Source organism: Caretta caretta, chromosome 17, assembly GCF_965140235.1.
Source record: "Caretta caretta isolate rCarCar2 chromosome 17, rCarCar1.hap1, whole genome shotgun sequence".
Lineage (NCBI taxonomy): Eukaryota > Metazoa > Chordata > Testudines > Cheloniidae > Caretta > Caretta caretta.
The window spans coordinates 9313915-9326634 of NC_134222.1; the positions used below are offsets into that span (position 1 = coordinate 9313915).

The window sequence follows — 12720 nt, forward strand, 5'->3', positions numbered from 1 at the left end:
CTGTTTTACTTCATAAGTTACAAAAAAAAAAAAAAAAAAAAAGCAGGTCCCCAGTTCAACAAGCCAGTCTGGCAATTTTAAAGCAACTTAAAAATAAGATGGCTTTAAATGACCACTGTTTCCTGCCATTCAAGGTGTTAAACAAAAAAATATACACCACCAGATTCATGGCTTGTTGTAAACAAAATAATGCCTCAAACTGCTACCTTTAAAGAAAAAGAAAAAAAACTAATGAAAGGTCTATATGCTGTTGAATTTCCTCCTCTTCTTTCAGCAGCATTTGCTCATAAACACATCCTTAATAAAAAGTTTTGAAAAATGGATGATTTAAGGGGAAAAACCATGTGTATACCTGCAGTAACATTTAACAGCTTCCAGTGTTACTTTTTTTTTTTTAATATATCCAACTTAGATCCTGGCTTTGACAAAGGATATTTTGAAATAAAAACTATTTTAAGGGAATATTAATTTAAGATTTTTTTGTGGACAAGGAGTTGAGGGTTTTTAAACGAATGCTATCAGATGTTGCTTATGGTGATGTCACTGACAGGTAACCCACCACGTCACTCTATGTACCAGTAGTTTTAGTCAACTAAAATGTCAAAATTGTAAATGGTACAATCATTTAATACTCAATTGATAAATTAATTTCTCTATGTTATATAGAAGTGGGTTTTTTTAAACATATACCTGAGAAATGAGTGATTACATGCCACTTTATTGTTCAAAAAATATAAAAAAGTCAAATCCTTTATCTAGAAAGCTACCCTTTTTCACAGAGATTATTATCTACAAATATATTCAGCACTGACTAGGTACTTGTCTACCAGGGAAATACAACAGGTGTGGATTTTCCATTGAGATACCCAAAGGCAGAAACAGCTACGCACATTTCTGTATCAGCCTCCAAAGTTATACTGTTTGTTTTTAAAAACAAGTTAGCAAAAAGAGAAAGATAATTAAAGAGACTCCAATCACACCACAATGGCATTATTGTAAAGTCTGGCACTGGCAAAAAGTTGTATCAGCCACCAAATTCTGAAGCACAAATACTCAGTTTACGGAGGCCAGTTCTCAAAGGGGTCTTTACACCACAAGGAAAATATTAGGTTCAAATAACTTAATTTTTCTCGTTGGGAAACTTTTGGTCTAACGTCATTACATGTTTAAGGGAACACACAATCAGCATGGCAAATCCGTACCTTTTGCACATCCCTGTCAACTATTGAAACCACCAGCAAAAACAAAGTAAAACTTCTACCAAAAAAAAAAATTAGTTAGTTAGATACAATTCTACTTACTGTATCTACAAGTCCTCTATGAAATGACTATAATACTATTTCTGATATGAATGGCCATTACCTAAACAAAGCTTTTAACGCAACAAGAGCGCCGTTTCCATGCCAATACCCAACCGATCTGATCTGCCTCCTGTGCTGAACGTTGAAACAGAGTCAAATGCTATGTTATACTAAAGAACAGTTACTATCATATGTCTACAGATAAATGGTTGAGTGAGAACTTGGCTGGTCTTACTTTTTGAAAAATGCTGTTGTTTTCATGGGTGGGTTCTGTTTAAGTAGAATCAATCACTGCAGCATAATCAAATCTGATGTAAGTTTATTTTTGTCTATTTCTTTGCCCTTCCCCTGCCCAGGAGCAAATTAAATACATTCCAGTGACTAAACTGCAACGTAGGGCTAAGGGAAGGAGGTAAGAAATCATCAATAATAATTCTGGGTGAGCTTCTAGGTTGTAGTTGTTTTTTAATCTAGTTCAAGAAATGTTGCCTGCCTTATCTTATCTAAACTTATTCTTTTTGTTAAAAAAAAAAAAAAAAAATCCAGATACAGTTGTACAGCAGAAATCTGGTGAGAGCTTAATCTCAGAGTTCAGTTGAATCAGTTATCTTGCCATATCTGATTAAACCTAAAATCAAATTATTAAGGAATGTGAAAGCATGAGCTACGTGTTCAGACAAGCCCAGCAGAATTTGCTGGGCAAATTAAAACACTACTTTCCACCTGCTTCTGTAGGGTTATTTTTTAAAATGCAAGTTAAAAAAAAAAAAAGAAAATATCATGCACTCATGTCGGGTTCAGTTCTGTTCTTTATTTAGCTATATTCGTCACAAAATAAGTCTTTAACAGCATTAAAACATAATCCCGCCAACCATCAACACTCATGTTGAAAGAAAACATTTAAGATCCAAAACATGTACCATAAAAGACAGTTACGAACAACGAAAACCACTTGACACATTTAGCAGATGTTCTGCCAGACACTTAAACCAAGAAGATTCGTCCCTTCCCAAAGTTCTGTCCCTTTCAGACAGCACTGTACCAAAAGCAATAATGACCTTTACTAGTGTTCTTTTTTCTAAGTTTGCTGAGGCTTATAACTGAAACCAAGTAACAAGACCCAAACGCCACTTTTTGGCATAGCACTGAGAGAAGAATTAAAACTAGGGTCTATCTGCATAAACACTTAGTGTCCACTGCCAGATCCAATACTGAAAATGTAACATGTGGGGCAAGTCATGTAATTTACATACGAAAAAAAGTAACAAATTGGCTGACTCTTTTGTGCATTTTCCTGCATGATCCACTGGGGACTTATTACAGTGAAAAGCTTGGCAAAAATGATAATCTATTATTTTTGCTTCTGTAGCACCTTTCCTCCAAAGAGCCCCAACCGTTTTACTACACTATCTTGTAAGTCTCACAACACCCTCCTCCCCCTTGCCTCCAAAAAAATCTACTTTGAGAAAGGGGAGATTGGAAGAACTTCAGAAACGTGTGTCATTCAAGGGTAAACCATCAACTCCCACGATAAGGTGTTAAAAAAAAAAAAAAAAGTTCCTACCAAGAGTGGCCTCTTTTTTACTTATACACCGTTCCTCTTCCCACTCCACCCCTCAAAAAAGTTAGTTTTTCACTCTATGATATTGTTAATTTCACTGTGAGGCTGGAGGATCATGATCTGGATTTGCAGTGATGGTAAAAAAAAGTTGTTTTTTTTAAAAAAAGTGACAGCTTTTCAAAGTTAAAAGTGAAATCTGAAAAACGATCAGAATGAACATCTTGCTCAGGGACAGTTTTATGTTGAGTTTAAAAAAAAAACAACAAAAACTGCAGCTCCAGCAAACCAAACAAAAAGGGCACTGTCCCTTTAAATAAGCCTGTCACAGTCATAACATTGCAGGAAATAAAGGACACATTAAAACAACAACACACATAACATACCGTCTTGGAATCTAATTCATGATGGGGCTGAGCTAATACTTTATCTACACTTGCCGGATCAGCAAACGTAACGAAACCGAAGCCTCTGAAATGAGACAAAGAACAAGGTGTGGGGGAAGAGAACATAAGAGCTAGACCAAAAAACAAACAAACAAAAAAAAAGCCTAAGAAAAATAAATAACAGTTTCTTCCTTTCCCCATCTGCCCCCTCCCACTGAAAAATATCTCAGATTCAGAAGGGAGGAGATAATGTAGGTCTCTCCAATCCCACCTCCCCTTCACCTTTCAACCCCCTCTTCATGCTTTGTTTTAAACTGGAGCACACAGGACTGGGGTGTTGTGATCACCGTCAGAGAGAGGGGAAACCAAAGATACTTAAAAAACAAAAAAACAACAAATACAACTCTTTGCAAAGTGAACCCAGCAAAAATTGGTATATTTGTGTTCTTTTTAGAGTACCCCACAATTAATCAAAGATGAAAGGGCAATTAAAATGACAGTGCAAAGGGGGGGCAATCAAATAAACAGGTCACAATCAATAGTCTTCAGCGTTTTGTTTAGGGGATAGGAAAGTTTATTAAAAAAATCATTTTCAGCTAAAAATGTATAAACAAAGTCCTTGGTACTTTTGGACAATATATACACATACACACAAAGAGATAACTTTAAAACTTTGATTGTAAAACAAATGAAATTAAAAAGAGAAGGAGAATTTACCTGGAACGTTTTGTGGTAGGGTCCCTCATGACCATACATTCTCTAATTTCTCCAAATTTGCTAAAATAGTCTCTAAGGCTATCTGTAGAGAGAGAAGGAAAGAGAGGGGAGAGAGAGAGAGAGAAGGGGGGGAAGAAGAGAAATAAAAGCAAATGCAATTCTGATCACTCAAGGAGTTTTAATTTGTGGTGGGATGGAGTGGGGGTGTTTTGCATTTCTTTTTAAAGGCGCGCGCGCACACACAATTTAAGGTCGAATAGAGGACTCGACAAAGGCTTTGCTATGGGGGGGGGGAATACAGATCTACAACCTTGTTCAGGAGAAGAAGTGTGTGTGGTGTGAGGGGGGGGGACCCCAATGACGAGAGGTAACTGAACGGGGATAACAAAGAGCAATAAAGCAGCCAGGGTTGAGGGTGGGTGGGGGGTTGGGCCCCACCCCACCCCCACACACACATACCCTGTCCCTTACCTGGTGAGGTTTGCCAGCTCAGGCCTCCAATAAACATTTTACTGGAAGAAGAAAACAGAACAGAGTTAAGCACAGATGTCAGATCGGCCATTTTGACGTGTAACTTACAAAAGCTAAAAGGAAGAGAGAGAGAGAGAGAGAGAGTGCGCTGGGGGGGGGAAGAAGGGAGGGGAGGAGGGGTGAGGGAGGGGGGCAGTTCAATGCAACCCACCCAAGGTGAGCAACTCAGGGACAGGGGGGCACCAGAAGCGCCGGCATGGCTCTGCCTTCGGGGCTCTCTTCTCTGCCCCTCGTCACCCCCACCCCAACACCTAGCCAAGGAAATCATATCAAGTGGGGATGGTGGCGGGCTGGTAAACTTACCCAGGGTCGTGCTGGGAGTCGTTTGGGCTTCCAGAGGTAGCTTGGCTCCCATCTGCCTCCATGTCTGCAAAAACCCACAGTGATCCTGAGCAGCGCAGAGCGAAAGCCCCTGAAGAAACCCCCACCACCCTCCCCCCCCTTTTTTTTCTTTTTCTTTTTTTTTTTCCTTCTCCTACCAGAGAATATTACTGGAGAGAGGAGCCGGGGAAGCAGCCAGATCCGTCACACGTGGGATCAGCTTAGCTCAGCTCCTTCCCTCCCCCCCATCTACCATCCTCTCCTCCCTCCATCTCCTGCTCCCTCCTCCTTCTCTCCCCCCTCCCCTCCCCTCCCCTCCCCTGAACGCACATGGGGCGGAGTTCTAGAACGTAATGTAACCCATTCGGAGGACGTCATCAGTCTCAGCACTGCCCCTCTCTCTCCCCCCCGCCCCAGCCCCCCAAACGGCTCTCACAGTCTCTGACCGTGACCCGGATCCTTCAGCTGCCTCTTCGCAGGGCTGGAGAGAAGGCTGCTAACCTCGCTCGACTGTAGGCATGGTCCATCTATGCCAGGGAGCCCAGCTGCCTGCAAAGCGGTTGTGGGGGGAATACAGGAGGAGCCGCTGTTCATCCTCTTGGAGTCTATAATAAATAAGAACAACCTTGCAGCTAAAGCAACCTGTCTTGGAGCCTTTGCTAATCAGAGTGACAGCCCCCCCACAAAAAAAAAAAAACAACAAAAAAAACCCCACTGACGCAAGGGTCAGTCTGAGACATTTTAAAAGAAGAGGATAGTCTACACACCCCAAAAAATGACAAATAAGCTTTATAAATAGCTTCCTGTAACAAGATCTTTCAAGGCAAGTGTCCTGTCTTTGCATCAGTTCATGCAGCACTTGGCACACTGGGTCGGGATTCTGCTGTTAATGAAATAGAAACAACACATCATCATCATCATCATCACTCTCAATTCATCCCCAAAGGCCTAATGCTGGAGTCTGTTCTCAGTCGAAATCTCTATCTGCTACAGGGCCAGTTTTGCTTGCCACTGCAAGATCAACCCCCCCCCCCCCCGCCCCAAAATGAGGGAGACTTGGATGAGGGCTTCCTGCTCTTCCCAGCATCACTCTTTCTATTCTCTCCTTTAATAAAGAATCTTACTGACCTGAAGGAAATAATTGGGTGAGGACGTGGGAAAAAAAGTTTGTGACCTCTTCAAATAAATTATATTTCATTGTCAAGCGAGAAGATGTGAAACATAGTGCCGAACATGTGTATGCAACCCATGGCCCCAGTCTGTTCATGGTACCAAAGTTAAGCACATGCGTGTTTGCAGAATCAGGGTCTTCATGCTAAATACACACACAGGCACACACACGCAGAGCTAGTTTCTAACTTCTTTACAGCAGGATTCTGCATGGAATTCATAAATCAAAAGGAAGCATTGTCTAGTGATTAAATCACAAGGCTGGAAGTCTGGGTTCTTTTCCCTAGTCTGCCACTGTCTCACTGTTTGACCTTGGTCAAGCTATTTGACCTCTCTGTGCTTCAGCTTCCTATCCTGACGATGGGGATAACAACAACTACCTCAAAAGGCATCTCGTGTAGCCTAATTCAGCTCTTTACTCAGGCAGACCCATTTGTGTCCCATTGTGCCCAGATTTGACACAGTGTGTTTCAAAGCACTTTGACAGACTCAGATGGAAAATGCTCTAGAAATGCCAACTATTATCATAAGTATATAAGGTTAAAGCAATCAGTTCCACCTAAAGTGAGAACAGTGTAGTATGAATGCAGGCTATTTTGCTTGCATCACTAGGGTCTACGTTGTCAGAAATGTCCATTGATTTTGAGTGCCTCACTCGGTCTTAAAATGGGCACAGCATACCTCAGGGTCCCAAAATCAGAAGACACGTTTGAAAATATACACCTGTGAGTAGTAAAATTTTTAGATGTTTTGTTAGCAATTATTTAGTAACTATTTTTTAAAATATGCATAATGTTTCCATCAAGTTTCACCTAGAGGTACTTGAAACACGTTCTCACTGAAGAAACAGAAGCCCTGATCCTGCAAAGACTTGTATGAATATGCCTAACTTTACACATTGTGAATAGTCTTATTGACTCACTAAGAGTGTGCATATTTAAGCATGAGCCTTTGCAGTATGAGGACCCAAAACTCACATTGCTGTATTAAAGAAACACTATTAATTTTTGTATTGTGATACTGACTCATTTAAAAAAAAATCAAACTTCTGATACAACACCCTTTATATGATACAATATGTCCTGAATTTTGTATACTGTAAATTCTTTCTTAAAATATATTTGTACCACTGTTTTTCTGCTCCCCTGCTCATATTTATAAGGGTCTTTACAGCAAGGAAAAATGGGGGGCGGGGAGGGGGAGGCTGACAGGAACAACTCCAAGTTGCCATTGTGAGAGGGAGGAATTGAAATGGACTATCAGCAAAACAAAGAAACTGACAAACACAGAGTTGTCAAATGCACAAAGTAAAGCAGAGAGGGGCAGGGGGAAAGTGGGGGGGAATAGAGTAAAATCATTTTTTCTCTAAACCTCTTTCAGATTTTAGATATTCTTCATAATAATCCCAGGGAAATTACCAGACAGAAACATGATTCTCAAGATGACATTGCCCCTTTAATCTTTCTGACCATGATGCAAAATTTTTTAAGGGATGCTGTCTGTCAAGCTAAAAATTCTGGGACAAATTCTGCACGCAGATATAAGTCACTCCAATGAAGCCAGTCATAACTAAGAAAAGAATTTGGACTCGTGTATTTAAAAAGTATCTTACCTGTGTTACCAATAATATCATAGAAAATCAAAAGTCAAATTATTTGTAAAATATAGGGTTCATCTGTGCTGCTTGTTTCCTTTTTGCAGTTTATTCAGCTCGGGTGATTTAAGTAGACAGGTCAGTTTCACGCTGTCGATAGTAATTTTTTCTGTCGGGTTCTCCTGCACTGGAACAGCACTTTTGTATTTAGGTTTCCAGCTACAACACATCTGAAGTGAGCTGTAGCTCACGAAAGCTGATGCTCAAATAAATTGGTTAGTCTCTAAGGTGCCGCAAGTCCTCCTTTTCTTTTTGTGGCTACAGACTAACATGGCTCCTACTCTGAAACAACACATCTAACGTTAAGCAAACCTCTATTCCCTTTAAAGGGAACAGGAGCTAGGAGCGTTTTTCGTCTTCAAAGTGCTTTATGAACTTTAAAAGCTAGAATGTCTGTTAGGTGGGGAAAAACCCTGTATCATGTATCCAAACAGAAAAGTATCCTGGTATTTCTACTGTGTTGTCTCGTCAGCTGCGGGTTTTGTTCCACATGGAACTGGCAGAAGGGTAGGTGCACTAAGGCCAGAGAGTTGAGGAATTATGACTCTGCTCTGTCTCCCTGCCAGATGCTGCCTTACGCTCCCCTAAGGGCTATGTGGTTTTGTTGTGGGCCAGGACACACTGTATGCTGAGTGGTGGCACATGTCTCTCTGCAATTGAATGGTTATTTTATTTCAGAGACAAAATTGCTCATGTTCACAGGTTCACTCGCTACCCATACTCAAAACACCATCCCTGGATGTTAGTGACCTCTAAAATCACTGTTCAGTGAGGAAGCATGGTTTATACTGGATAGAAAACTGAGCCAGAAGTTAGAAAATCTGAGTTCTCCTCCCAACTCTGCTGCATAACCTCAGGCAAAGTCACACCCCGCTCTGTGCCTCAGCTTACCACAATGGTCAAATGTGGACGTTGATATGTACCCTCCTTTGTAAGGCACTAAAGAGGTACAATGAAAAATGCTAGCTAAAAGAGCCATCCTCCCTTTTCTAAGCAAGCCAAAACCAATCTCCAGTGCCACCTGGCAGCTGCCTGGCTCCCTGTCAGTCAGGGTTCTCACCAGGGCATGGTACAGTGACACCACTTGCTGCTCTGGTACCTGGATGCCATAGAGGATGGACAAATACAGCCATACTCATTGAACCTCTCAGTGGCATTTGAAATCACTGCTCCAAGAAAAAGGGGCAGTGAATGGAAATGCTCTGAAATGGTGCAATATCCCCTCTTCGACTGAGCCTGAAGGGTTGTTCCCAACCACCATCCTTCCATCTCCAGATGCTCCTCAGCTAGAGTCCCAGAAGGCTCGTGTTGTTCATCGTCTCTGTAGGGCCATTGGTGGGGCTGGTGAGGACAACTCCTGCTGAAGTGACAGCCATCGCCAAGCCACACCCGAACTGCTCATGGTGCCACAAGTCCAAATTCTTGACCAGTTCATATGATTGAAAATACCTTCCTTTATTTGATACCTGTCTAAGACTAGGTATGAAATTCCCACTGAAAGTCAATGGGATCTGGGCACCTGAGCCTGCCCCTAAACTGCCTGTCTCATTATCAAGTGTAAGCCACGTCAGTTACAAAGGAATAGTCTCCCAGTTTCCCATTGTGCATAAGATTTTCCATAATCTCTTCATGATGTTGCTGCACCCTCAGACGAAGGCATGGACATTTGTATTTCCATGATCGCCAAACATTATTACAACTGTCACATTAATTTCCTGTGTGTTTGCAGGAGGCTTGGTTTTTTTCCAGTTACAGGGCTCAACACAGGGGTAATGGGCTGAAATTCTAAGGCCTGTCTTATACAAGAAGTTGGAATAGATGATCAGATGGTCCCTTCTGGCCTTAAAATCTGTGAATCCATGATTTTTCCCTCTCTCCCCTCCTGCTTTTGTGTACTTGTTACAGGGTTAATACAGATAAAGGTGAGAGAGAACCCTAATGGCTGGGTCAACACACATTTTTTGTCCTGGTAGAACACCTGTAAGGGGCATGATTTTTACACTCATATAATAATTATATGAGTGTAACTCTTAGCGTGGACATGGTTGTATCAGTATAAAAGTGCCTTACATCAGTATTTAGTTTATTCTCCTTCCCACATGGGAATAGCTACGACATTGACATAATCACCTTTAGAGCAGTATAACTGTGTCCACACTTGGGAGTTGCACTGCTTTAACTATCCCATTATGGTTAAAGTGATACAATTTGTGTGTGTAGCCCAGGCCTAAGATGATAAAATGTCTAGATAGGGAATTCACTGACAGGCATACAGGGTTCTATTCTGCAGTACATAGTCAAGCAAAACTCCCACTGTCCTTAAAGAATCACAATACAATGGCAGCTAGGAAAACTGCAGGACTGGGGACCGTAGTGCCACCAAGACAAATTCTGCCCATATTTACCCCACATTAAATCTAGAATAACTCTACAGAAGTGAATGGTATTACTCCAGATTTACCCCTGTGTAAATGGGAGCAGAACCTGCTCCTGTGTGTACAAAATGAGTAGCTTGCATACCCAGCGGGTAGAAGACCAGGAGATTGCAGCAGAGAAAGCAACTACAAGGACGGTGTTAGATAAGTCAACCCTCACCTCTATTTTAGGTTATACCCATACCACTCTCAACATTCCTAGGAACAAATTCAGCACTGCAGTGATATGGTGTGTATTAACTACAAATGCAGATTCAAAGGGTTCAATTTGGTTCCCACAGAATACCAGTCCAGTACCAGTTACACCCTTTTCACACCACACTGGTGCAGATGACACCTCTGTGCCTCTTATACCCATTTCCTGACCAGCTTACACCCTGGATGTGTAAGCTACATCACTACTTAGATCACCACTCACTCTGCCAAATTTTGTCCTGCCCTTTGCCCCTTCACAAACACACTGACATCAACCAGAGAAGAATTTGGCCCAGAGTGCGATGAACGAATGTGCGTGTTTATGAAGACCACTGCCCTCTACTGGACGTGCTCATGTGCGCACTAGTGATCTCTACTGGCTGAGCTAATCAAGCTGCTCCTTTGCTCAGCTGATAAGTTTTTACAGCTGACAGCCATATTAGCTCTAATCCTCATATTGGATGTACATGGTGAGGTGGCAGCCATGGTGCCTGTATGTATGCAGCCTTAGACAGCGTCTACGACACAATGAATTAACTCACCCAGGAGAAGAAAGAAGAGCTAGATAAATCAGATATTGAAAGACTGAATTCAAAGAAGCCATACATGTGGGTGTCTGTACAACTGTGTAAACACTAAACGCTAAACTGAGCCCTGTAATAATAGTATAATGGGGAGTCGACTGTAATACTGTGGCTAACAAAGACATTTAGACGAGAAATTGGATGAGGGTGGAGGAAATGCAGTACTCAGACAAACGAGTAAAAATATCCCCCCCTAGTTGGGAGATAAAGGAAGATGCCTCCTCCTATACTCAGGACAAGATACAGTGTAAACAAATACAGAGAGGTTAAAAACAAACGTCACACAATTCATCTGAATGCTTATTCTTCTTTAGCTGACAGCATGCAATGGTAATAGCACTAGCCAGGGTCAGGGGAGACCCCAGTTTAATTCCCTGCTCTGCCACAGAGTGCTTGTGTGTCCTTGAGCAGGTCACTTAGCCTCTCTATGCCTCAGTTCCCCATCCAATAGCTGGAACCGAAAACCAGCCACATTTAAATTGGAAATAGAGAAAAAAATTAATATTGAGGGGTGATTAGCCATGGACCAAGCTACCAAAGGAAGTGGTGGATTCTCCATCACTTGATACCTTCAAGTCAAGACTGGGTACCTTTCTTGATCACTCAACACGGGGTCATTGGGTGAAATGTAATGGCCCGTGATATTCTACTGAAGGTCAAACTAGATGATCTGAGGCTCCCTTCTGGCTTAAAAAAAAAAAAAAATCTATGAACTCATGATGGCCCAACATGAGGTTAGAATGCAGCAAAGAGGATGGTAGCATTTTACATGGGGATAAATGACTACATAAGGTGCTGGGCAAACAAGACTCAGATCCCCAGTGTACCCAAAAAGCAGAATGAATGGCCTCCACTGTACAAAGGATGTTTGCCTCCTGCAAGACCACAGCCAGTTACCCCCTTTGAGGTGTATTTTAAAGCAAACTCTTATCTCCTTAATTTGGAAAGTTAAAATGCATGTCACTGGGCAAGGCTTCTTCCCTGCTCCAAAGCATGTACTGTCATGCCCAGCCTCTTGGGAAGAGGTTTATTTTCTTAACAGAAGCCAGTAAACAAACAGAAAAACAGTCTTAACTCAGTCCTTACATTCAGATTTCTGCTCTCCGCTCTCAGGGGCCTCTGGCAGGTTCCCAGTTCTGACCAGCTCTGTTCCCTCTCTAGGGCAGCAGCCTCAGGGCTGTCTCGCTAGACACCCTTGCTCCAGAGACCCCACCACAAGAGTTAACTCCTCTCCCGTATAGCTTTCCTCCCTAGAGCACAGCCTATCTCACTAAACTCCTCCTCCCACCACCCTCTGTCTAGCAGGCCTTAACAGGGCCAGGTGTAGCCCAGCCCTCTTTAATTGGCTAGATTGGACACACCTGATCTGATCCAGGGACACTGGGCTGAATCTATCCAGAGGGCCCAGCTACCATGTGACATTGTCTCTCAATACGGGTGCATACTAGCGAAATTAGCACCTCTCTTTTATCTATCCAACATACTATGTTCAATATGGCTTTTTTCCCGTCACTGGATCTGTGTTTAGTTGATTAGTTATTCATGTTTAAGGTGGGATGGCAAGTGCTGTAGTACAGAGGAATGATTGTGTACAGTTTAAAAACAGTTTTTTGTGTATTTGTTTGTTTGTTCTTGGGTTGTTTTTGTTTTTAATGGGGGAAAACAACAAGGCAGTAAAATGTTAGGATTGTTTTCAGAAGTGATGAGCTTCTCTGCTCTCTAGTTTGCAGTCAAGGTGCACCAACATCTCTCTGCCTTAGCGACCCCGGATCTGGGTGTACAGAGCAGGGCAGGAAGAAGCATTTAGAGCAGGAGTCAAGACTCCTGGGTTTTATTCCTAAATCTTCCATGGACTTGCTGCATGACCT

At 42.0% G+C, this 12720-nt stretch overlaps 1 protein-coding gene across 21 annotated transcripts in view; it reads right to left on the reverse strand.

The window, feature by feature from the left end:
* The window catches only part of MSI2 (musashi RNA binding protein 2), a 383853-nt gene extending 378773 nt beyond the window's left edge, over positions 1-5080 (reverse strand). For 13 of the 21 annotated variants that reach the window (XM_048823542.2, XM_075120743.1, XM_048823541.2 and 10 more), the window contains exons 1-4: positions 4797-4941; positions 4434-4474; positions 3963-4044; positions 3246-3330 (exon numbers count right to left, since the gene is read on the reverse strand). In XM_048823542.2, the coding sequence (XP_048679499.1) occupies positions 3246-3330; positions 3963-4044; positions 4434-4474; positions 4797-4858 (270 nt within the window). In that variant the 5' untranslated portion in view covers positions 4859-4941. Of the gene's footprint in view, positions 1-1362; positions 1439-3245; positions 3331-3962; positions 4045-4433; positions 4475-4796; positions 4943-4972 lie in introns of those variants that run through there. The other 8 variants (XM_048823550.2, XM_048823549.2, XM_048823546.2 and 5 more) reach the window with 4 other exon arrangements.
* Positions 5081-12720: the final 7640 nt, after the last annotated feature.